This window comes from Tursiops truncatus, chromosome 20 (genome assembly GCF_011762595.2).
Source record: "Tursiops truncatus isolate mTurTru1 chromosome 20, mTurTru1.mat.Y, whole genome shotgun sequence".
Taxonomy (NCBI): Eukaryota; Metazoa; Chordata; class Mammalia; order Artiodactyla; family Delphinidae; genus Tursiops; species Tursiops truncatus.
This window is the reverse complement of record NC_047053.1, coordinates 28497676-28524100: the sequence shown is the minus strand read 5'-3', so window position 1 is coordinate 28524100 and position 26425 is coordinate 28497676. Positions and strand designations below refer to the sequence as shown.

The 26425-nt window shown below is 41.4% G+C and overlaps 1 protein-coding gene across 1 annotated transcript in view; it reads left to right on the top strand.

The window, feature by feature from the left end:
• TEX14 (testis expressed 14, intercellular bridge forming factor) overlaps window positions 1-16946 on the top strand; it is a 59838-nt gene extending 42892 nt beyond the window's left edge. The window contains exons 23-33 of the mRNA XM_073797970.1: window positions 762-824; window positions 1340-1467; window positions 2064-2269; window positions 3308-3404; window positions 4811-4885; window positions 7967-8044; window positions 9161-9260; window positions 12389-12481; window positions 14403-14512; window positions 15731-15782; window positions 16590-16946. Coding sequence (XP_073654071.1) covers window positions 762-824; window positions 1340-1467; window positions 2064-2269; window positions 3308-3404; window positions 4811-4885; window positions 7967-8044; window positions 9161-9260; window positions 12389-12481; window positions 14403-14512; window positions 15731-15782; window positions 16590-16626 — 1039 coding nt within the window. The 3' untranslated portion in view covers window positions 16627-16946. The remainder of the gene's footprint in view (window positions 1-761; window positions 825-1339; window positions 1468-2063; window positions 2270-3307; window positions 3405-4810; window positions 4886-7966; window positions 8045-9160; window positions 9261-12388; window positions 12482-14402; window positions 14513-15730; window positions 15783-16589) is intronic.
• Window positions 16947-26425: the final 9479 nt, after the last annotated feature.

The following is a 26425-nucleotide window of genomic DNA, read 5'->3' as shown; positions in this document are numbered from 1 at the left end:
GTGAATCACATCACTTTCACTTGCATTTCACTGGTTAAAACAAGTCATATGGCCATTTATGTAAATTAGGAGGGCCAGAAAGTACTGTCCTACATTGTGCTCAGCAGGAGAAACAAATATTTAGTGAACAGAATTAATAGTCACAACTCAATCCAAAATCCATGCTCTTTCCTTTATACCACTGGTCTCACAGGATTGTGCAAAGATTAAAAATGTGGAAACATTTGGAAGGATTTAGCATGGGATCTGGCTTATAGTTTGTGTTTGAATATTGAAAATGAATCTTAAATATTGGTTAAAGTAGAAGCAGGTCAAGTTTGTCTTCAGAATTCTTCTCTGGCCATTTTTTGGCACAAGCCTCTCTTGGCCTCCCCTGATACTCCATGCCAAGAAGCTGTTTCACAGTTGGTAAGGCCCCATGGCTGTGCCCTTTGCTCCATCATCCATCCACAGCAAAGTTCCCATGCTCTGTTGATTTCCTCAGGAGCTTGCTCAGCCAGTAGCATCGTTGGCTGATTTCAGATGGGCTGACCCTTAGAGAGTACTTATTCAGCCTCTGAAGAGGAAACAGATACCCAGACATCCCTGAGAACATGTGGCTAGTCAGTAGCAGAGCCAGGATCAGAACCCTCACTTTCCACTTTGAGCTTAGTGCCCTTCCAGCTGCCTCTCACACTGGGCCAGTAACTGGTGCCTTGTACCACGATATTGCAGTCTGCTGACAGGGGATTTACATAGTTTTTTCACTTTCTCTCTTACAGTATTGAAGACGAACAAGAGGAGACATTAAAGGAGTCACCAAAGGAAATGAAAGAGAAAGACATGTATGGCCACCAAAAGTTGCCTAAGGATTCTGTGCAAAGTCTTGGTTTTAGGGGAAGAGTATTTCCTTGTTTGTAGGAGTCTGTGTTCTTCCCATTTTTATGTATACATTTAATGTGAGCCTGTTTCTTCTTTCACCAAAAAACTGTTGTGATGAGTGATCTAAATTAACAGCATCTTAATCAAGGAAACACAGTGATAAGAAGAATAGAAGTTTATACCTGAGGTAGATTAAGTCTGTTTGCCACATAAATAGACTTTCACCTATGGAATTTATTTTTAGCTGCTGAGATATGTTTACAGTTAGTATCTCTTTTTAAGATATTCTCTAATATTCTCTTTAAGATATCTTACATATCTTATAGATATCTTATGGATATTCTAAGATATTCTCTGATTTTGGCCACTTGCCAAATAAAGATTTTTGTGAAGAGCATCTTTAAAAAGTACCTCTTAGGAATATAGTGTTTGATTTTTGTAAACATCTCCCAGTTACTCTGTGCTTTTAATTCTTTAGATCACTGACAGACATTCAAGACCTGTCTAGTATCTCCTATGAACAAGGCGGTTCTTTTAAGGAAGTCTCATGCAAAACACCCAAAATAAACCACGCACCTACTAGTGTCAGCACTCCGCTCAGCCCAGGTAATAACTAGCAGGGGGATGTTCTGGGAAAGGGACTAACAGCCCCTGCCTCGCTGGCTATGGGAAGCCAGGCTGCAGGAGCAGACCCACAGTGTTTTCTCACAGTACAGAGGGGTTTCTTTAGGGTCAGAGCTGAAGGGGATAATCCCATGGGAGGCCAGGTAGCTGTGGTGGTGGTGATTAACCAGCTATAAGGAGATTTTTAAACTCTAGCAATAGAGACATGCAAATGCAGAGTCTACTTTGTACTTGAAGCACTGTTGAATTTAGTGCAAATACATTGGATTCTCTAGAGTTAGTAACTTAAAACAGTACCTTGTGCTTAAACATACATAGCTCTGGGTCCTGCAACTGCGTACAGCCAGCATCAAATATCCTCTCTCTAGTGTCCTTTTTTCCAGTATATTTGTGGTTCAAATAATCTCCCTGTAGTCTCTCCCAAGTTTAGAGACTATCATCAGTGATCAGTGATTATTTCAGTTATTGACAATTTGGAAAATCCCTGTTCCAGGTATAGAGTTTTGTGGGGGCTTCTTTTTGTTGTTTTTAAATAATGTAAAGGATTCAGACACTAACTGCCCTCTTTTCTACAACAGGGTCAATTTCTTCAGCTTCTAGTCAGTTTAAGGACTGTCTTGAAAGTATCACGTTTCAGGTTAAAACAGGGTCTACCTCGTTCTGGAAGAGTCAAGAATCTATTCAAACTTTGTCTGATAAATTTACAACTGTCCGAGAGAAAGCAAAGAGCCTAGACTCCCTTCTTACTTCCTCTGAAACTCTTCCTTCAAGACTGACTAATCTCGTAAGTATACTGACTCTGCGCTGCACACTCTTGGAGTGAGTCCAAAGGCGTCAGTGATCCAAAAGGCCAAGATTTCTCCGTGTCTGTTTTACAAAGAAAGCAAGAAATAAGCTGGATCCTCTCCAGGCTTCCCTGGGGCTCCTCTCTGAGTCTGTATTGTAGAATGGATCCTGGGTTTTTGTGCCCTCTTTTTTCCCCCAGAGGTAATGTTTGTCGATTTCTCGAAAGATCCGTCCGCTGCGATAGCTTATGATGCATTGTTCATCTGCATTGTTCTTTCTACCTAACCATGTCTTACGTACTAAGAGGAGGCTTGAGTTCTGCTTCCTTCTTGACGCCTCCTCTGGTTAGTTCTCTGAGAGTTTCGATTGATCTCTACCTTTTCTGAACTCCTGAACCAATAATCTGCAGTAAAAACACTTAATGGTACCTTCTCCTTGCTTCCTTCCCCTCCCCGTGCTGTTTGTTTGTTGGTTTCCTTTCTCTCTCTCCCTCATACTTCATATGTGTAGTCTCTTCAAGAAAACTGAAAGTTCCTTACTTGGTTCTGCTCATTAAAAACCTGTTGACTGACCTTTCTGTAGGCAGATTGATTACTTGTTTGGCCCTCAGTGAAAAATCGACTGTCATCTTCTCTGGGCATTTGACTCACAAAAGGTCTCACTCTGAAGTAGGGAAATAAAGAATTTTATGCTCTTGTTCAACAAACTGTTAATGGGGCAGGTTCTAAGTGCCAGGCACTATGCCAGGCCCTTTTCTAGGCATAGTGACTAGGAAAGTCCGCGCCCTGAAGGAGCTCACTGCCTGTTGAGAAAGACTGGCAGGATGTAACACAGAGGTAAAAACTGAGCGCTGTGGAGGCAAAGGGGGTGGGAAGGCTTCCGAGAGGAGATAACGTTTGAATGTTTGACTCAGTCAACAAAACAAGTAGCTTCTTCCATCAGTGATACACAAGATTAATCTTGGAAATGACTGAGCTTAACAGGCCTTTTTAGCTTAATACACGTGTCGGTTACCATGTTTATGTCTTACTTGTAGAAAAGATTGCCTGCATTTACTGGGGCTGGTTCCTCCAGCATTGCCAAGGCACCTGACACATCATCCCGTGCCACTCAGAGGAGGAGCCTGCCAAAAGGTACCCTGTGTTTAATATTAAAATACAAGTTCATAATAGTAAACCAGTTTAAGGGAGACTTCATCTCTTCTTTGATGGCTATAGCAGATTCAAACAAAAATGCTAATTTCCCCTGACTATAAAAGTAAAACATGCTCATTATAGAAAACTTAGAGAATACAGACGAGCTTAAAAGAGAAAACCACGACCATTCTACCATTTTTTTTTTTTTAAGTTTTTTTTGATGTGGACCATTTTTAAAGTCTTTATTGAATTTGTTACAATATGGCTTCTGTTTTATGTTTTGGTTTTTTGGCCTCGAGGCATGTGGGATCTTAGCTCCCCAACCAGGGATTAAACCTGCACCCCCTGCATTAGAAGGCGAAGTCTTAACCACTGGACTGCCAGGGAAGTCCCTCTACCATCATTTTTTAACCTCTTGTAGTATTTTGGTATATATATATATATATATATATATATATATATATATATACACACAGCCCCCAAATATATATAAAAGAATATATATATATATATTTGGGGGCTGTGTATATATATATATATATATTCTTTTTCTTAGCATAGTTGAGATCATATAGTGTATCAGCTCTGGCCTGCTTCTTTTTCTTTAATGATATATTTTAGGATTTCTACTTGTCAGTAAAAATTATTCATAAATATATGTGATGGCTGCATAGTAGTCCATTCTACTTATGTTGCTTAACCATGCCCTTATGTTGAAGATTTATGTTGTTTTCCAACTTTTGCTCTTTGTACAGAAATCTTTATCTGAACCTCTGATCTTTTCCTTAGGATAGAGTCTTAGAAGACAATTTCCAGATCAAAGGGTATGAGAGCGTTAACAGCTCTTGAGGTGTAATTGCCTTTGCTCCATTAATCTTATTGTCTTGTGTCTTTGGTACAACTCAGAATTTCCCTCAGGGTGATAGAGATATTGTGAACTATGCTGAGGGGTTTTGGTTAATGTTATAATTGAGCCCTTACTTGAAGGCCCTAAGTATGGTCTCCCATATCCGCTGGCCTGATAATCTATAGAGAAAGGCCTCCCACTTTTTCATTTTGACGGGTCTAGAGCTTCTATATCCCTCCAGCAGTCTTGGTCGAAATTGGAACCCCAGCCTCTTAGTAAGAATTTATACCTCACCTCCCTCAAATATCCTTGGGGAGGGGCACAGATCAAGTGGTACTGAGGTGAGGTGTGATGTAGGAAAGTGTTTAGAGTAAAAGGGAGAGTAAAGCCTTTCACATATGAAGTCTCAATTAGGACCGTTAATATAAGAGGTTTTCTCCCCATCTTAGCTTGTTTCATCATCGAGAAATCCTAAGTCAAATCCACGTCGAAGCCTCGAAAACCTAGTTCAGGTCTAGGAAGGCAGTAAGTCACTTTCTCCTTTATCTTTTTTAAGAACTAGTAGAAGCCATCTCGCAACATCACATTGATGAGCTGCCACCACCACCTCAGGAGCTGCTTGACGAAATCGGTAAGGCATGCTCAATGCAGAATATACTCCATGGCCCTGCTTCTTATGGTCACTGACCGCATATGGTTCTTTGTCTCAGGTGAGAGCACTAGTACCGAAGGCCCTATAAAGGTTTGATTGAATGTACAGAATTCTGGAAGAGACAGTTTTCCAATAAAATGGGCCTCAGACTACTACTGAAGCCTGGCCAGGATAATTGGTCTGTGTCTGTTGTCATTTTGTTACTTAAAGGGCCTACGGTAATGATTCTAAGAGGAAATAACAACATTCAAGTGGTTTATTATGATGAACTTGTTTTATTAAAAGAATTCTTAGCTCCTTTTTGAACCAAACTAGCCATACTTCAGCTATACTGAAGTCTGGCAACTCAGGCCCAAACACCCCCATGCTTTCTGTTCTGCCATTAGCAGGAGATATTAAAGATATTGGCATTGTGGATGAATCCCTTTCCTGAGGGCAGGGAAGTCAGTGGCACAGGACCTAATGAGACCAGAATTTTCCATTTCAGGCAGAGACTGAGGGATACCTGCTCAATTTTAGTTGCAGCTGATCAGCTGGCCTGCCCAGCTGAGCTGATGCTGAAAGTAAATGGAGCATGGTGATAGAAACATTTGGGGCAGGTGGTTTGCTTCTCCAGGGAGGACTGACTGCCCTCTTCGTGACAGCCTGGCTGACCAGCCCCTCACTCTCAGAGGGCACATCTCATCAGACCTCTGATGGTACAGTTCTTGGTATGGGAACAGTAGGGAGTTTCCTAAGGGGAATCTCTTGATTTTCAGGGTCTCTGAGGTTTTGTGTCTCATCAGGAAGAGGGAGCTGAATGACTCAATGGACAGATACGGTCTAGGCTACCCAACCCCTAGCCCCTGGCTTGTTGGCCTTACAAACTTGGGTGGAGCCGGTCAGAGCTGCCAAAGCCTCCCTCGGTTTCTTTCTTTTCTGTAGTCATAGGCCCTTCTTGTGTCACCACACCCCTCGCCCAGTGCCACAGGGTTGTGCGGGTCACAGGGTTGTTGGCTCTTAGGGCTCCCACCCCGGCACCAGTCTGCCTCCCCTGGAACCCCCTAAGGGGTCCCTGCAAATTCCTCCCCTCCAGTTGCTCTCCTTCACATACTCATGGAACTACTGCTTGTGAGAGTAGAGGTCAGCCCCTCGTGTCCCGCTCAGGTAGATTCTCAGTGCCGTCTGTTTTTTGGTCACGGCTTAGGACAGTACTTGTAGGCTCCTTTGCAGTTAGACCTTAACGATACTTTTCCTCTGGATCCTGCTCTCCTCTCTCTGCAGTCACAATGTGGACCCCCACCCCCCATCTCAGCAGCTGTCACCAGGTTTCTGCAGCCGGCCTCTTGGCACTGCTGTACCCCAGTGTGCTCTGCAGAAACTCTTCCTCATTTCGCTTATGGGAATTATCTGGGCCAGGTTTCTAGGCGATGTCTTGTACTTTGAGATGGGTCAGTAATTTTCCAGAAAGATAAAGGGCAGAGGGCACCTGAGTAGTTTCTCCTAATAACGAGTGTGCCTACCTGATTATTGTTTATCATCACTCTCGTTGTTTCCTCTCAGGAGAGCTTTGGGGAGTGACCTGGAGCTGACACCTACTCTTTTGAAGGGCACACATCCACAACTCCAGGCTTCCGTCCAGGGCCTAAAGGGGAGGGTCCTTTAGAATCTTGTAAGATCAACAAGGGACTACCTCTAACAAAGATAAAAATGGATTTAAAAATTTCAGATTATATTAAATGACCTTATGGGGCCCCTTGATGCCCAGGGGCTGCCAGGGAGGGCTTGCTTCCTGACCTGCTAGAAGGGCAAGACCTGTGCCTGCACACAACAGGGCCGTGCCGGTGAGCCCAGGGGTCCCGTCTGTGCTGCCTCCCAGCTGTCTCTCTGATGGGCTCTGGGGAGCACTTGGAGGAAACTGAGCGCCTAACACACGTGAAGCAGTGCACTGAGTTTAGCAGACGCTTGTCTTAGTCTAATGATCAATTCGTTAGGAACTGGAAATTTTATTCTTTGCCTTTTGTCTCTCTACAGACCAGATCACAAATGTGTACTTTAGGCCAACAGAGATAGGGAAAGATTTGGACTACTCTGAATTTACCAACTTTTTGAGAGAGTATATAAAGTAGAGATTAAGAGCATAAGCCTTAGAGCTAGACTGCCTGAATTCAAAGTCCAGTTATACCTCTTAGTATCTGTGTGATTCTAGGCAAGTTCCTTAGCCTTCCTTTTTTTAAAAAAAATATTTATCTTGGCTGCCCTGGGTCTTCATTGTGGCACGCGGGATCTTTGCTGCGGCATGCATGCAGGATCTAGTTCTACTGACCAGGGATTGAACCCAGGCCCCCTGCATTGGGAGCGTGGAGTCTTACCCACTGGACCACCAGCCAGGGAAGTCCCTCCTTAACCTTTCTTTACCTTAATTTCCTCATCTGTTAAACAAGAATAACAATAATGTGATCAATCTCATAGGGTATTGTGAAGATTAATTGTGAATATTAATCTTGAATTAATGTATGCAAATTAGAAATAGCACCTGCCACTTAGAGCTCTGCAAGTGTTACCTATCATCATCATTTTTTTTTTTTTTTTGCGGTATACGGGCCTCTCACTGTTGTGGCCTCTCCCATTGCGGAGCACAGGCTCCGAACGCGCAGGCTCTGGACGCGCGGGCTCAGCGGCTCAGCCGCTCCACATGTGGGATCCTCCCGGACCGGGGCACGAACCCGTGTCCCCTGCATCGGCAGGTGGACTCTCAACCACTGCGCCACCAGGGAAGCCCCCATCATCATTATTTTTACTTTTATTTTTAGTGTTACATGGGATTGGATGCCTAAGGCAGTGGTTCCCAAACTTCATCAGGCATCAGAAGCACCTGGAGGGCTTGCTACACCATCCCCACCCCCAGAGTTTCTGATTCAGTAAGCCTGAGATGTGGCCTGAGAATTTGCATACCTAACAAGTTCTCAGGTTATACTGAGGCTGCTGGTCTGAGGAGTACTGTTTGAGAACCACTGCCCTAGAGGATGATGTGACATGCAAAAGAAGAAATAAGTTGCTTTCTGCTCTATGTTGTGACAGAGCACCTGAAGCGGCAGCAGGCCTCATCCACAGTGCGGGATGAGAACACAGCAAGTCATCTGGGCATCACTGCAAGTGGTAAGCCAAATCCCCAGTTCTTTCTCATCAGATTTTGCTGTAACTGTCCTTGGAAGCACAGTGGTACATTTGGGTGAGTGTGGACCTTGAGGTCAGGCACACTCCACCTCAATTCTGACTCCACTACTTACTTTGGTATGACAGACTGTTTAATGTCTCTGAGCTTCAGTTATCCTCATATGTAAAATGAGAATGATAACTCCTACCTAATGATGTGCATGCATAGTGCCTGGTACATTGTAAGATACTTAACAAATGTTAGTCTCCTTCCCTTCATAGGACTGCTGGCAGGATGAAATGAGATAGCATATGTAAAATGCCTGGCATACAGTAAAGGGCACTACCCTTCCCCACCCAAATTCCTTCCCTGGCTCCAATCTGGAAACATCTAACAAATGGGAAGAGGGTGGCCCCCCCAGAATAAATCTGTACAATTTGTTTTCAGGGACTCTTGCCTCCTCTTTTATTATGTGCCATTTCTTTCCTCTGTCTCTCTCGAGCCTTGGCACAGGCAAGGCTTCCTGCCGTTTCGCCTGGCAAAGAGCTCCCCAGACCTCAGAAGCAGCTGCTGTGGATACAGGCGCCCTGCAGATTGCCACCTGGCCCCCTGCTCTTGTGGGAAGAGGGGAACCCGTGCATTGCAGACTTCAGGGTCCACTGATTAGCCTTAATTTTTTGCACTCCATTTTTTTTTTTTTTTTTGGCTGCGTTGGGTCTCCGTTGCTGCACACGGGCTTTCTCTAGTAGCGGCGAGCGGGGGGCTACTCTTCATTGTGATGTGTGGGCTTCTCACTGCGGTGGCTTCTCTTGTTGCAGAGCACAGGCTCTAGGCGCACGGGCTTTAGTAGTTGCGGCACGTGGGCTCAGTAGTTGTGGCTTGCGGGCTTTAGACCACAGGCTCAGTAGTTGTGGCGCACAGATCTAGTTGCTCTGCAGCATGTGGGATCTTCCCGGACCAGGGATTGAACCCATGTCCCCTGCATTGAACCCATGTCCCCTGCATTGACAGGCAGATTCTTAACCACTGGGCCACCAGGGAAGTCCTGCACTCCATTTTAAGGCAGGTTTTCTCAAAATTTTTTTTGTTCTAAAGTTAAGTCTTTCAACTGTTTTTAGATCAAAGGCATTTAGAAGAACAAGAAACTAACAGTAATAAAGAAGACAGCAGTATGCTTTGGACCAAAGAAACTCAGGATCTAGAAGAGGATACAGAGAGGTAACAGAAAAAGCTGGATTTTTTTTTTAAAGTGTTTGAAAAAACTATAGTGTTAGTTTATATTAGTTTTTCTTCTGATACTGACAAATAAGGAAATAATGGTCCTTTGTCATACTATCCTTATAGCCCCTATTCCTAAAAGGCTTTTTTTGTTTTTTTTTAAAAAGTCCTTAATTGTTATAAAATACATATAACACAAAATTTTTAAGTGTACATTTCAGTAGTGCTACATATATTCACATTGTTGTGCAACTGATCTCCAGAAATTTTTCATCTTGCAAAACTGAAACTCTATACCCATTAAACAACAACTCCCCATTTCCCCCTCCCCTCAGTCCCCAGCAACCACAGTTCTACTCTCTGTTTCTCTGAGTTTCACTATTCTTTTTTTTTTTTTTAACATCTTTATTGGAGTATAATTGCTTTACAATGGTGTGTTAGTTTCTGCTGTATAACAAAGTGTATCAGTTATACGTATACATATATCACCATATCCCCTCCCTCTTGCATCTCCCTCCGGTGTTTGTGTTTTGTCACTGGCTTATTTCACTCAGCATAATGTCTTCAGGGTTCATCCATGTAGCATGCATCAGAATTTCCTTTCTTCTTAAGGCTGAATTCCATTGTGTGTGTGTGTATCACATTTTGTTTATCCATTCATCTGTTAGTGGACACTGGGTTGCTTCCACCTTTTGACTACTGTAATGCTGCTCTGAGTGTGAGTGTGCAAATAGCTCTTCAACACACCCTGCTTTCATTTCTTTTGGATATATACCCAGAAGTGGTATTGCTGGATCATATGGTAAATCTATTTTTATTTTTTTGAGGAAATGCCATCCTGTTTTCCACAACAGCTGCACCATTTTACATTCCCACAAACAGTGTACAAGGCTTCCACTTTCTCCAGATCCTTGCCAATACTTGTTATTTTCTGTTTTGTTGTTTTTTTTTTTGGCTGTGCCAAGCGGCATGCGGGATCTTAGTTCCCCGACCAGGGATTGAACCTGTGCCCCCTGCAGTGGAAGCGCGGAGTTTTAACCACTGGACCACCAGGGTGGTGGTGTTTCTGTTTTTTTGATAGGTGCGAAGTGATATCTCATTGTGGTTTTGATTTGCATTTACCTAATGATTAGCGATGTTGGGCATCTTTTCATATGCAGAAGGCCATTTATATATCTTCTTTGGAGAAATATCCTAGTCCTTTGCCCATTTTTTAATAGGATTATTTATTTTTTTCTTGTAAAGTTGTTGTTTGTTGTTTTTGTTTTTACTTCATTTTGTGAGGCAAACATCGGTTTCAGTTTCTTTCAAAGCATTTTAAAGAGAATTTTTAGATCTTTCTAGCCAAATAAGAGAAGATGGAGGCAACCATCCAGACAATTCAGTCTGAAAACACAAGTTTGCCTCAAGAAACCCAATTCCATTCTTGACTTGGAGCTCTCCTTTGACCTGTGTTGTAAGGTAAACCACTTCAGATCACCTCCTTTGCCTCCTAACATTTCTTGCTTTGTCCGAACTGTTATTCAGGGCCAGGACTCGAGGGAGGTGAGTGCAACACACTCCTTGGGCACAAAATTGAAGGAGGCACCAAAAAACTCAGAAGTCAAGAAAAGTACTATTTTGATGCCATATTTTTAAAAATCAATACTAATGCAAAACCAAATCCATGATGAACAAAATGTTTACGTTTTAAAGAAAGAGAGGCTATGGATCTACACTTAACACCACTTGCTTCATCCTCACCCTGGACCAGCAAATCCTTGGGGAAGCCCTGCAGAATACTTTCAGCTGCAAACGTTAGAAAACCCCACCATCGTGTTTAAATGAGTTTGTCTCACATGACATGAAGCCCGGAGGTTGGCAGGGCATGGCTGGCGTAGCAGCTCAATGATGCTACCAGGGACTTAGGCTCTTCTGAGCTTTCTGCTCTACCAGACATAGCATGTTGGCCTTTGTTTTCAGGCTTGTCAACTCCTGGACAAGGTGGCTGCTATCCATACTCCAGGCAGAAATAAGAGGGTGGGGCAAAGGAATAGTCTAGCCAACTTTATGTCTTTTTATCTGGAAAGCAAAAGCTTTCCTAGAAGCCCTTCTCAGCAGATGCCTACTTATATCTCCTTGGCCAGATGTGACGCATGGCCACCCTTGGTTGCCAGGGAGACTGGAAATTGAGTTTTTAGCTTTCAGCTGCTGTAGAAGAGGAAGGTAAGGGAGGAGAGTGTTATGAATAACTTTTGGGTAGTGAATCCAGTTTCTGTCACACTCTTCAAGGGCTAAACTATTCTCCACAAGGAAGGAAAAGAGAGAGACCTGGACAGGAAGTGAGGAGACTAGAGCCCTGGGACCTGAGAGGAAGTGGGGAGAGGGTTTTTTGGTGTGTGTGTGGGGGTGAGACAGAGAAGACAAAGAGGCAAAGGGGGAGGAAGGTAAACTTTTAAAAGTTTTATGAACCTTTTGTCTATAATGTATGATGTAACTCCATTCATTCCATCTCCCCCAAACACCTTCGGTAAATATCTAGCCATTATTTAAGGCAAAAGAAGAGTAGCTCAAGAAGGCCAAATTACATTTGGTTATACAAATATGAAGTGCTTTGCACATTATCAAAAGTTAGCTACTATTATCATTGTCTCTTCCCTTTTCAAAAGGGCTGGCTATGCTAGACACAGGTAGATGCCCACAGATGCTCAGTCATCTCAGTCCTTGGCACCAAGCCAGAGTGGAAGATATTTTTTCAGATGGTTGGGACTTTTCAGGCCTTCTGAAAACACATTCTCTGCATCCAGTAGCCTCAGAGGCAGTTCTTAATCTGAAAAACTTGTGGGAATGAGTGTACATTTCTAGCCTCAGGTGGAAATTGATGTAATGATCTAGAATTGAGACAGAGTCTAATATCACACTTTGGGCTTTTTTGTCAAGAGGCTAAAGGAGGGTTCTGGTGCACATTTAAATCGGATCTGAGTGACCACTACAACTCCAGGTACAGTCTCACCGAGCTCTCATTTTCTCATGTGTATAGTGAAAGCAGGAGTTTGAAGGTCCTTTCCCGCTCCAGAGTGCTACGCCTCCTTGTCAAAGGAGAAGGGGAATGATTGCTGTCTCAATTCTCTTCACTTGCCCTTGCACAGAGCTCACTCTACGCTTGATGAGGACCTGGAAAGATGGCTGCAGCCACCTGAGGACAGCACGGAGCTACAGGGTCTCCCCAAGTGCTCGGCAAGGTTATTCTTCTCCATCAGGGGATCATTTTTTTTTCTTTTTTAGGAAGGGGGACTAGATTTTAGTTCAGTTTTTTGAAAAAGATAGATTTTAGTTTTTTAGGAAGTACATGGACTCCTCGGAGAAGGAATGTTTGGTGATGGCGTTACATTGCTCTAGATAAGCCAGCCCCGCCTTCTGTCTCCCTCCTCTTCCTCCAGCCACCCACAGTGCTCAAGATACTGACTAGCAGACTGATATTAGTATAGAGACAGGCCTCTAAGATTGCTGTGTCTAGGCCCTGTCACCTTCAACATTTTCATTGGTCATTCGAATTAAATCAGAAAAGGCATGCTTATCAAATTTTTAGATAACACAAATCTAAGGATAAATGCTAATGTGATGGGCAGATAAACTGTGGCTTCAAAATGGTCTTGACAGGTGGAAATGTTAGATTTCTCTGAAAGATAAAAGTGAGCATTTAGATCCAAAAGTATAGAATGTGAGAGATCTGACCTAATGGAGCATTTTTTGATCGAAAGCTCCTACTCACCTGTAATTTCATTGAAGATGGGAAGTACGTCTTATTTTTATACGCCCAGCATTTAGCATGCATTTTGAGATGTGGTAAGAATTCAAGAAATTCCCCCTGAAGAAGACATGGACAGCGACTCCATGAGACCTCAGCTTGATGCAGTTGCTGAAAAGGTCAGTGCAGCACTGATACTGAACAGACAGAAATGTACAGCCCAGGTCACGGTGATATCTTAGGCTAGCTAGAGGACTTCTAGAACTCATGTGGGGCTCCTTTGGGGTGTCACATTTTAAGGGTCAACAAACAGAAGAGGGTGGCCACAGAACAGCTAGAAGTCTGGAAACCTTGTCATGTGAGAACAGCTGAAGGAGCTGGGAAGGCTCAGTCTGAGAAGAGCAAATGGAGTAGAGAATTTGATAGCTGCCCCCAAATACCTGAAATATTGTAAAGTGAAGAGAGTCAGCTTACTCTCTTCTGCCCCAAAGGACAGAGCCACTGACTAGAAACTGCAGAGTAAGAGATTTTTATTCAGTAAAGCACAAGCTTTCTAATGGCCACAGCAATCTGATAGAGAAACAGCTGCCTCTACACTAACTTTAACAGCAGCTCCTCCCACCCGAGGGTAGGCTGCATGACTCTCTGGTCCAGGGCATTTGGACGGAGGTAATAGATAACCTCCTCCAACTTTAGAGCCTGTGATTCTATTAGTGATGAGAGGTTAGGAGGAAAAAAAATCCTTTTCACCCTAGCTGGCTTTGTTTTCTCTCTCACTTTGCATATTTTATTTTGAATATCCACCAGATGAAAAACAGAAGAAAAATCCCTAAACCATGTCAGTTTGATTCATCCATCATCTGTTGAGCACTGTCAGTGAGCTGAGCACTGTGCTAGGGGCTAGAGATGCAGAGGGATAGGATGTCTCTGCCCTTAAGGAGCTTATAGTTGAGTGGGGAGTTGGTTTCTGCTTACTGGTTTGACAAATGTGGTCTTCAATTGTTAGATACTGCAGTTAGATATTGAGAGTTTTAGGAAATGAAGATAAGGTAATAAAAATACATGTGGTTGTAAAAAGGACACCGATTACAACATAAGTGAAATGCTTTTTTCCTTTGGGACAATACAGCCTAGTGGTTGAGAGCAGCGTCTGAGTCAGACTTCCTGGGTCCATCCCAGCTCTAGGACTTACTGGGCATTAATTTAACTTCTTTGTGCCTCAGTTTTCTCATCACTTCACTACCTTATATAGTTGTGATGAGAATTAAATGAGTTAATATATATTACAGCACTTGACCTCTTCCATAGGGAACGCACAGTTAGCTCTAGTTATTATCATATTTCCTTGGGAGTGCAGTGCTGTTCCCCTGGCCATTGTGCACATGGTTTAATGACCAAAGTCATTGTCATTGAAGGGAGACAAATATCAAAGATCAAGAAGTTGGTGAAAAGAAGAGAAAAGGGGAAGAAAGCATCACGCCAGAGAGAAGGAAATCAGAAAGCTTTTTAGGGACTTCTGAAGAAGGTGAGTTGGATGTTCATTTACAATGTAGCCTGGAGTCCTTGGGCTTCCATGAGCATCAAAGTTATTTAGAAATGTTTCCCAGATGCTATATATAATCCTCCTACACTTTTCCCCTGTAGTTCAGCCCAGGTTTTCTGTTAAATGCCAATTATGTCTTTATCACAAAACAGTAACAATAGCCAATTCTATTTCTAAAGTAAGCCTTTAGCCAGGCTCATATTGTCTGGAAAGACGTTTTCCTTCAAATGTGTCTTCAAAAGATAAGAAATCATAAATTGTGGAATTTAAGTGGCGTCTACAAGTAATGTGAAAAGTACAAACCTTAATTTCAAAACTGTTTTGATAGAGCTCTAAGGCGCCATTCACAAATGATGCCCTCCTATATTTAAGTTCCTCTTACTCAGGAAGTTAGCATCATTAACTCTTTCAGATCATCTGGTATCCCTTTTATCCCTTCCCCAGTCCATTCTCATTCTTCTCCTTTTTCTGCCCTGCTTTGTGCCCCAGGATGCTGACCCTTGTGAACTGAATCTGCTGGGCTTCCTGGCCAGCCGGCTTCCTGTTGGCCAATGGGAGAGCCCAGCAGAAGATCAGATAGTTGGGATATTACTTGCCTTACTGCCTACCTCAGCACCTCATCTCTGTGTGGAAGTGATGTCCCTCAACAAGCACAGCTTCTATAGTGCAGCCCATCCTTCCCAGTTCTAGCTCTCACTGGGTTCCAGTAACTGTTCTGCCTCGCCTCTCCCCCCCAACCCCAGTCTCTTCAGCCTTAGGGGTGATAATGGCTTCCCACTTCTGCTAGTTGCTGGATGCTTTGCCATACCTTGTTTGCTCCCTTAATTCTGACAACACCTCTGTAAGTAGTCACTTCATTAAAGGGCCTGGGGGTGCATTCTGTTTCCTCCAGGAACCTGGCTGGCACAAGGCCCAGAGTGTGTGAGCGTTCAGCTAGTATTGAATTCACCAAGAACATAATGCAGGGACTTTGTGAAATTAGCATCATTTGTGTCCATTGCTATGACAGGGAGCTGCAGGATGTTAGGAGTGGAAGCCCAGTATCTGTGTTTTTAGAAAGATTCTATCTCTGTAGAAGAAAACAATTGATGGAGAGAAAACAGTCCACCCTAAACTAGAGAGGATACTAATGTGACTTCTGAATGCTCTCACCCTTTGACCCAGAAAGTAATCAAGTTGTTTTTTCTTCCTCCTATCAAGAGGAACTAAAACCCTGTTTTTGGAAGCGACTGGGTTGGTCCGAACCATCCAGGTAATGAGATGTCAGATGTTTGTAAGTCAAAGTCCATTGTTTATAGACAACATGAATAGACTTTAAACATGTACCAGTATCTAAATAAACATTAATGACAAAGACTTGAATTCAGAGTTACTCAGTTTTAAAAATGCTAATGTTTATAGTTAATTAAAATACAAGGGGAAATTAATGCCAACTTTGATTACATAATTGGTAGACAGCACAAGAAGGGTTTGTTTTTTTTTTTTTTGGCTGTCTTGGGTCTTTGTTGCTGCACGTGGGCTTTCTCTAGTTGCAGCGAGCGGGGCCTACTCTTCATTGCGGTGAGCAGACTTCTCATTGTGGTGGCTTCTCTTGTTGCGGAGCACGGGCTCTAGGAACGCGGGCTTTAGTAGTTGCAGCACGCGGGCTCAGTAGTTACAGCACACAGGCCCTAGAGTGCGTGGGCTTCAGTAGTTGTGGCGCGTGTGCTCAGTAGTTGCGGCACGCAGGCTCAGTGGTTGTGGCGCATGGACTTAATTGCTCCGCGGCATGTGGGATCTTCCCAGACCAGGGATCGAACCCGTGTTCCCTGCATTGGCAGGCAGATTCTTAACCACTTCGCCACCAGGGAGGTCCCACAAGAACGGTTTTAGATGAAGGGAGTACAGAAGATGCTGCTCTCGAAATGCTTTACATTTCCGTGATACACTAGCTTATCATAATCTCGCTTGATTATAAAGATCAAAGTTTCTTTCCTTTGAATTCAGTTGACTAAAAAGAGGCTGTTGTTTGTGTCTTTAAGAAACATCACACCAACTCGAAACTCCCTTTTTTGTTCAGGATAATCGTGCTGGATCAGAGTGACTTGCCAGACTGACCGGAAGTGGACCATAGATGGACTCCTGGCCTGCGTTTGAGTATCCTGCTCATGAGCTCCCTTCTTCCCTCGTCTGCTTCAGTCACCATTAGGGCAGTGGTTCCATTGCTCACACTTTGTTTAGCCGCCACAATAGACAGAATGACTTGTTTGTTTGCAGCACATTTAACCATTTGTTTTCAGTCAGATTTCTGAAAAGTAAATGGTAGTTTTGATTGTAAAGCTTTCTCGTTGTGTCCAGAATGGTGTTTGGTTTTTTAATATAAATTTTCAAACACTTCAACTCCTGTTATATAATAAAACGTTTCCTTTTAATATCAGTTAGGTTTCAGCTGTAAGATATATTTCTGTGTTTTAGTTGTTGGGAGAGGACCTGCCACCCAAAGAAGTTTTGAATTCTGTTATAAAGTTTGACAAGTAAATAACTACTGCTACCACCCATCGTACAAACTGGCACCAGTCATCCATGTTTTATTACAGAAATATTGCCCTCCTCTTCACTGGGATTGCCATATTCCCGTTCCAGCTACAATTGACTTACATGATAAAAGTGTAGGTAGGAATAAAAGCCCAAAATATTTTGAACTCTTTAAGGTGAACAAACATCATCTCTGTATATTTCAGTTTACACCTCACATCCTTAGTGTCTTAGAAGAATGAAACTATGGTAAGAAAGATCACAATATTTTCTCTAACTTAGCCTCTTGTGCGGTGCTAGCCAGCTAACATTTTATCTGTAGGTAGTAGGTCTTTTGTTTGTGAAAACCGGATAGTTCCTATTGTGGATGGTCATATTCATACAGTTCTTAGCTCCCCAAAATTTTACCCTGCACAAATAAAACAGGAAGGTACAAGTTTATTTGACCATTTTAAAGCAAGGAAACAGTGGCTTGCCATTGTAACCAGAGGAAACCCATGACAAATTACTTTACAAATAATACGAAACTTTGAGGGATACAGAGACTTAGTAACATGCAGTACTTCCTCTCAAAAAGCTTTATATGGTGAGACAAAACCAACATACATAAAAATGTAAGAGCTAATAGACATATCATGATAAATGGTAAGATATGAAATTACAGTATGATCTATTAGTATTCATAAAGGCTACAGACTCACACTGCTGTGGTTTGTAATCCTTTGTCTACAGAGTAGACTCTTCTGTCTGGCCAGTGACTATGTAATATTGGCCAATGTTAACAATAATAATGTTGATAGATATTGTTTATTGGTTATGGAGCACCTGTTATGTGCCAGGTACTTTATATACTTGGTGCTTTTCCTGCACGTGGCACTCTCACTGTATTTCTTTAGTATGCTGCTTTTCCTACTCTTCAGCAGCTGTTATTTCAAACTTTTATTCTTCACTTCCCATCAACATTTAACAGATGGCTTACCTCCAACTTTACAGAGAAGTTAGCCATCAGATGGGAACAAATCAGCTTCCCACCACCAACACTACTAACAAGTAGTCACATCTGTCTCTGTGACAGTTGTAGGTAAACAGTTGTAGGTAAATCAGTCTGCCCTAAACTAGGGGTGGACCTTTTCTACATGTATTCTTTCTATTGATACCTTCCTCCACGTTACACTGAAGGAAGTGTCTCTCTTCCCATCCAAGGCCAGTCTCATCTTCTGTCTGCTCAGAGTTATCCTTCTCAGGTTATTATCTCCCTTCTTAGTATCTCCAACCCCTTCTTTATTAGCTTCTTTTCATCACTTGACGCACTTGGATTTTTCCCATTGTTAAAAAGTATTCCCTGGATTTTCCTGGCAGTCCAGCGGTTAAGACTCTGTGCTTCCATTGCTGGGGGCACTGGTTCGACCCCTGGTCAGGGAACTAGGATCTCTCATGCCGTGTGGTGCGGCCAAAAAAAAAAAAAGTATTCCCTGGATCCCACGTCCCTTTCCAGCCACTGCCCCATCTCTTTCCTCCCACTGCAGTTAGAGTTCTTAAAAGAGTTGTCTACACCTGCTGTCTTTAGTGCCTCACCTCCGCCTCACTCTTCAACCCACTATAATCTGAACTCTGCTCCTTCCATTCTCAGGCAATCCTAACGTTACCAATGACTTCCATATTCCTAAATCCCAGGGACACTCTTCTGGCCTCGTTGTCCAGTTTGCTCTCTCAGACTGTTCCCTTGGCTCCCTTATGTTACAATCTGGTTTTCCTTCTATTTCTCTGGTTATTCCATCTCAGCCTCCTTTGGGGTTCTGCCTTTACCTTTTCTTTTTAAAATTTACTTTATTAAAGTATAGCTGAGTTACAGTGCTGTGTTAATTTCTGCTGAACAGCAAAATAATTCAGATATACCTACATCCTTTTCTTTATTCTTTTTCATTATGTTTTATCACAGGATATTGAATATAATTCCCTGTGCTATACAGTAGGACCTTATTGTTTATCTATTTTATATATAGTAGTTTGTATCTGCTAATCCCAAACTCCCAATCCATCCCTTCCCCACCCCCCTCCCTCTTGGTAACAACAAGTCTGTTATCAATACCTGTGAATCTGTTTCTGTTTTGTAGATAAGTTCATTTGTGTCATATTCTAGATTCCACATGTAAGTGATATCATATGGTATTTGTCTTTCTCTGTCTGACTTACTTCACTTAGTATGATAATGTCTAGGTCCATCCATGTTGCTGCAAATGGCATTCTTTCTTTCTTTCACTTTTATGGCTGAGTAGTATTCCATTGTATATATGTACCACATCTTCTTAATCCATTCATCTGTTGAGACATTTAGGTTGTTTCCATGTTTTGGCTATTCTGAATAGTGCTGCTTTGAACATAGGGGTGCATGTATCTTTTAAATTATAGTTTTGTCTGGATATATGCCCAAGGGTGGGATTTCTGGATCATATGACAACTCTATTTTTAGTTTTTTAAGGAACTTTCGTACTGTTCTCCATACTGGCTGCACCAATTTACATTCCCACCAACAGTGTACGAGGGTTCCCTTTTCTCCACACCCTCTCCAATATTTGCTATTTGTAGACTTTTTAATGATGGCCATTTTGACCAATGTGAGGTGCTACCTCATTGTAGTTTTGATTTGCATTTCTCTAATAATTAGCAATGTTGAGCATCTTTTCACATACCTGTTGGCGCTCTGTATGTCTTCTTTGGAGAAATGTCTGTTTAGGTCTTCTGCCCATTTTTCAATTAGGTTGTTTGTTTTTTTGTTATTGAGTTGTATGAGCTGTTTGTATATTTTGGAAATTAAGCCCTTGTTGGTCACATCATTTACAGATATTTTCTCCCAGTCTTTAAGTTGGCTTTTCATTTTGTTTATGGTTTCCTTTGCTGTACAAAAGCTTGTAAGTTTGATTAGGTCCCATTTGCTTATTTTTTCTTTTATTTCTGTTGCCTTGGGAGACTGACCTAAGAAAACATTGGTACGATTTTATTTTTGTCAGAGAATGTTTTGCCTGTGTTCTCTTCCACACACCTATGGCCAATTAATCTTCAACAAAGGAGGCAAGAATAATACAATGGGAGAAAAGACAGTCTCTTCAGCAAGTGGTGGTGGGAAAGTTGGACAGCCACATGTAAATCAATGAAGTTAGGACACTCCTTCACACCATATACAAAAATAAACTCAAAATGGGCCTACAGACTTAAATATAAGACATGACACCATAAAACTCCTAAGTTTGTTTTGGGGCTCTCTATTCTGTTCCGTTGATCCATATGTCTGTTTTTGTGCCAATACCAGTCTGCTTTGATTACTGTAGCTTTGTAGTACTGTCTGATGTCTGGGAGGGTTATGCCTCCTGCTTTGTTCTTTTTCCTCAGGATTGCTTTGGCAATTATGGGTCTTTTATGGTTGCATATGAATTTTAGGATTATTTGTTCTAGTTCTGTGAAACATGTCATGGGTAATTTGATAGGGATCACATTAAACCTGGAGATTGCTTTGGGTGGTATGGCCATTTTAACAATTCTTCCAATCCAGGAGCATGGGATACCTTTCCATTTCTTTGAATCATCTTTAGTTTCCTTTATTAATGTTTTATAGTTCTCAGCATATATGTCTTTCACCTCCTTGGTCAGGTTTATTCCTAAGGTTTTTTTCTTTTTTTTGATGTGATTTTAAAAGGGATTGTTTTTTTACATTCCTTTCACCTCTACCTTTCCTTACTTCAAGCTTTCCTCCTAAGAGACTTTGCTCACACCCGTTGCTTCACTTAGCTTCTATATGCTGACAACTTCCAGATTTGTATTGCAAGTTTACGACCAGACCTCTTCTCTGAGCCCATATAGCTACCCATGTATTCAGTGTCTCCACTTGGGTTTCTTTCAGGTGTCTTACTGGTAGTACCCAGAACTGAACCCATGGTCTTAATCACAAACCTTCTTCATCTTCAGAATTCCCCTTCCAACTAATGGTATTACTGTTCACTCAGCCACTCAAACCAGAAACCCAGGAGTCATTCTTGACTCCTCCCATTCCTTCACTCCTTACATCAAAATATCAATCATTAACACATTTTTGGCCCGAGGCATATTATGGCCACAAGCATTAGTTTCTGCAAAAATCACCTGGTCAGTAATGTGTTAAGACTTGTTTCAATTCTGGAGAGGATGTGGAGAAAAGGGATCCCTCCTACACTGTTGGTGAGAATGTAAGTTGGTAAAGCCACTATGGAAAACAGTATGGAGGTTCCTCAGAAAACTAAAAATAGAATTACCATATGATCCAGCAGTCTCACTCCTGGGAATATACCTGGACAGAACTCTAATTCAAAAAGATACATGCACCCCAGTGTTCACAGCAGCGCTATTCACAATAGCCAAAACATGGAAACAACCTAAATGTCTATCAACAGATGAATGGATAAAGAAGATGTGGTACATATACACAATGGAATATTACTCATCCATAAAACAGAAAAAAATGCCATTTGCCACCACATGGATGCAGCTAGAGATTATACTAAGTGAAGTAAGTCAGAAAGAGAAAGACAGGGACTTCCCTGGTGGTGCAGCAGTTAAGAATCTGCCTGCCAATGCTGGGGACATGGGTTCGATCCCTGGTCTCGGAAGATCCCACATGCCACGGAGAGCTAAGCCCGTGCGCTACAACTACTGAGCCCACGCACCACAACTACTGAAGACCGCGTGCTCTAGGGCCCACGTGCCACAACTACTGAGTCCGCATGCTGCACCTACCGAAGCCTGCGTGCCTAGAGCCTGTGCTCCACAACGAGAAGGCACCACAATGAGAAGCCTGCTCACCGCAACGAAGAGTAGCCCCCACTCGCCACAAAGAGAAAGCCCGTGTGTAGCATTAAAGACCCAGTGCAGCCAAAAAAAAAAAAAAAAAGACAAATACCGTATGATATCACTTATATGTGGAATCTAAAATATGACACAAATGAACCTATCTACAAAACAGAAACAGACTCAGAGAGAGAACAGACTTGTGGTTGCCAAGAGAGGGATGGACTGGGAGTTTCGGGTTGGTAGATGTGAACTATATATATGTGTGTGGGGGTGTGTGTGTGGGGTGTGTATATGTATATATATATGCAAACTATACGTATGTATATATATGTGTATATATATGTCTGTGTGCGTATAACTGAGTCACTTTGCTGTACAGCAGAGATTGCCACAACATTGTAAATCAACTGTACTTCAATAAAATAAAATTGGAAAAGAAAAAAGACTTCTTTGTTTCAACCTCCAAAACACATGTCCCTTATACCCACTTCTTTGTGTCTCTGCTGCTGCTACCCTCATCTGACCACTAGTAACTCTCGGGCCACTGCAACAGCCTCCTCAAGTGGCCTACTGCATCCAGTCTCACATTCAACAAATGTTTTTTGAATGACTTCTCTGTGCCAGGCACCACTCTAGGTGCTGGAGAAATAGTGAACAAAGCAGAAATCCTCCTCTCCTTGAGTCTACAGCCATTAAATGAATAAATAGATAGTTTTATTAGTAATAAGTGCTATGAAGAAGATAAATAAGTTAAAGTGATAACGATTCCACAGGGGGACAATTAACATTAGAAAAGATATTCAAGGGAAGGCTGCTCTGAAGAAGTGACCTTTGAGCTTCTACTGGAATGAAAAGAAGTTGCCAGGTTTTGTGACTCTGGTGGGTGAGCATTCCAGCAAGGAGAAAAGCAACTGCAAAGACCCCACAGGAAGCGCCACACTGGAGCAGCAAAAGGTCAGTGTGGTTGAGCAAAGTAAGTTGTGGGGAGGGTGATAGAAGGCTGGAGGTTGAGCAGGGGGATTATAGACCCTGCTAAAAAGTGATTTCCAGGGTTATAACATTATTAGATTCAAATGTCCAGTTCAACAAAAAAATCGCAAAGCATAAACAAAAAAAAAAATTTAAAAGATGACCCATTCAAAGGAAAGAAATAAATCAACAGAAATTGTCACTGAACAATACCTGATGACAGATATACTAGACAAAGACTTTAAAACAACTTTTGAAGATGCTCAGAGAACTAAAGGAAGATGTAGAGAAAGTCATGAAAATCATGTGTAAAAAATATGAAATATCAGTAAAGAGATAGAAAAAAAGAAACCAAAAAGAAATTGTGGAGCTGAAAAGTACAATATCTGAAATGAAAAATTCACTAAAGGGAGTCAAAGGCAGATTTGAGCAGGCAGAAGAAGGAATCAGGAAACTTGAAGCTAGGGCAATGAAATTATCAAGTCTGAGGAACAGAAAGAAAAAAGATTGAAGAAAAGTGAACAGAGCCTTAAGGGACCTATAGGACACCATCAAGCAGACCAACATATGCATAGTGGGAGTCCTAGAAAGAGAAGAGAGAAAAAGGGGGAGAGAGAATATTTGAAGAAATAATGGCCGAAAACTCCCCAAATTTGATTAAATACATGAATATAAACATTCAAGAATCTCAATAAACTCCAAATAAGATGAGCTCAAAGAGCCCCACACTGAGACTCATTTAATCAAACTTTAAAGAGACAAATGCAAAGAGAAAATCTTTTTTTTTAATTTATTTTTTTATACAGTGGGTTCTTATTAGTCATCCATTTTATACACATCAGTGTATACATGTCAATCCCAATCTCCCAATTCATCACACACACACCCTCGCTGCTTTCCCCCCTTTGGTGTCCGTACGTTTGTTCTCAAAGAGAAAATCTTGAAAGCAGTAAGAGAGAGACAAATAGTCATATAAAGAAATCCTCAATAAGAGTATCGGAAGACAATTTCTCATCAGAAAATTTTAAGGTCAGAAGACAGTGGGTTGGTATATTCAAATTGCTAGAAGAGTAAAACTGTCAACCAGGAATTCTGTATATGACAAAACTGTCCTTCAAAAGTGAGGGAGAAATTAATATATTCCCAGATAAACAAAAGCTGAGAGTTTGTAAGCACCAGACCTACCCTGTAAGAAATGATTAAGGGAGTCCTGCAAGGTGAAATGAAAGGATACTAGACAGTAACTCAAAGACACATGGAGAAATAAAGATCTCAATAAAGGTAAATGCATGGGTAATTATAAAAGCTAGTATTATTGTAACAATGGTTTGTAAATGCACTTTTTGTTTTCTACATAATTTAAGACACTAATACGTTTAAGGGAAAAAAGAGCAGTTATTAGTGTAAATGCTAGTATTACTGTAACTATGGTTTGTTAACTCCATATCTTGCTTTCTACATAATTTGAGGGACTAATGCATTTAAATGCAGTTTATAATTTTGTATCATCAACAACTGAAAGGAGTGGGGATGGAGATGTAAAGGAGCAGAGTTTTAGTATGTTATTGAAGTTAAACTGGTACAAATTCAACTTAGAGTGTTACAACTTTAGGATGCTAAATGTAATCCCCATGGTTACCACAAAGGAAATAGTTAAAGAAAATAGACAAAAGGAAAAGAGAAAGGAATTTAAACATTTCACTACAGAAAATCAACTAAACACAAAAGACAGTAATGCAGGAAATTTGGGACAAAAAGCTATAAGGCGTACAGAAAACAAATAGCATAATGACAGAAATAAGACCCTCCTTATCAGGAATTATTTCAAATGTAATTGAATCAAGCTCTCCAATCAAAAGACAGAGATTGACAGAATGGATAAAAACACATGATCCTAGAGGAAAACATAGGCAGAACACTCTATGACATAAATCACAGCCAGATCCTTTTTGACCCACCTCCTAGAGAAATGGAAATAAAAACAAAAATAAACAAATGGGACCTAATGAAACTTCAAAGCTTTTGTACAGCAAAGGAAACCATAAACAAGACAAAAAGGCAACCCTCATAATGGGAGAAAATATTTGCAAATGAAGCAACTGACAGAGGATTAATCTCCAAAATTTACAAGCAGCTCATGCAGCTCAATATCAGAAAAACAAACAACCCAATCCAAAAATGGGCAAAAGACCTAAATAGATATTTCTCCAAAGAAGAGATACAGATTGCCAACAAACACATGAAAGGATGCTCAACATCACTAATCATTAGAGAAATGCAAATCAAAACTACAATGAGATATAATCTCACACCAGTCAGAACGGCCATCATCAAAAAATCTACAAACAATAACTGCTGGAGAGGCTGTGGAGAAAAGGGATCCCTCTTGCACTGTTGGTGGGAAAGTGAATTAATACAGCCACTATGGAGAACAGTATGGAGGTGCCTTGAAAAACTAAAAATTGAACTACCATATGACCCAGCAATCCCACTACTGGGCATGTACCCTGAGAAAACCATAATTCAAAAAGAGTCATGTACCACAATGTTCATTGCAGCACTATTTACAATAGCCAGGACATGGAAGCAACCTAAGTGTCCATCAACAGATGAATGGATAAAGAAGATGTGGCACATATATACAATGGAATATTACTCAGCCATAAAAAGAAATGAAATTGAGTTATTTGTAGTGAGGTGTGGATAGACTTAGAGTCTGTCATACAGAGTGAAGTAAGAAGAGAAAAACAAATACCGTATGCTAACACATATATATGGAATCTAAAAAAAAAAAAATGGTCATGAAGAACCTAGGGGCAGGACAGGAATAAAGACACAGACCTACTAGAGAATGGACTTGAGGACACGGGGAGGGGGAAGGGTAAGCTGGGACAAAGTAAGAGAGTGGCATGGACATATATACACTACCAAATGTAAAACCGATAGCTAGTCGGAAGCAGCCGTGTAGCACAGGGAGATCAGCTGGGTGCTTTGTGACCACCTAGAGGGGTGGGATAAGGGAGGGTGGGAGGGAGATGCAGAGGGAGGAGATATGGGGATGTATGTATATGTGTGGCTGATTCACTTTGTTATTAAGCAGAAACTAACACACCATTGTAAAGCAATTATACTCCAATAAAGATGTTAAAAAAAAATACATGATCCAACTCTATGTTGTCTACAGGAGACTCACTTGAGATCCAAAGACACAAACAGGTTGAAAGTGAAAGGATGGTAAACGGTATTCCATGCAAATAGTAACCAAAAGAGAGCTATAAGGTGGCTCTACTATCTAAAAGGTGGCTCTACTAGCTAAAAGCTAAAAGGTGGCTATACTATCAGACAGTTGACTATATCAAAGTTTACAGGGGACAAAGAAGGACATTATATATTAATAAAAGGTTCAATGCAGAAAGAAGACATAATAATGATAAATATTTATGTGCCTAATGATAGACTGTCAAAATATATAAAGAAAAAATGACAGAACTTCAGGGAGAAATAGACAATTCTATAATAATAATTGGAGACTTCAAAAACCCACTCACAGTAATGGATAGAACAACCAGACGGAAGATTAGTAAGGAAACAGAG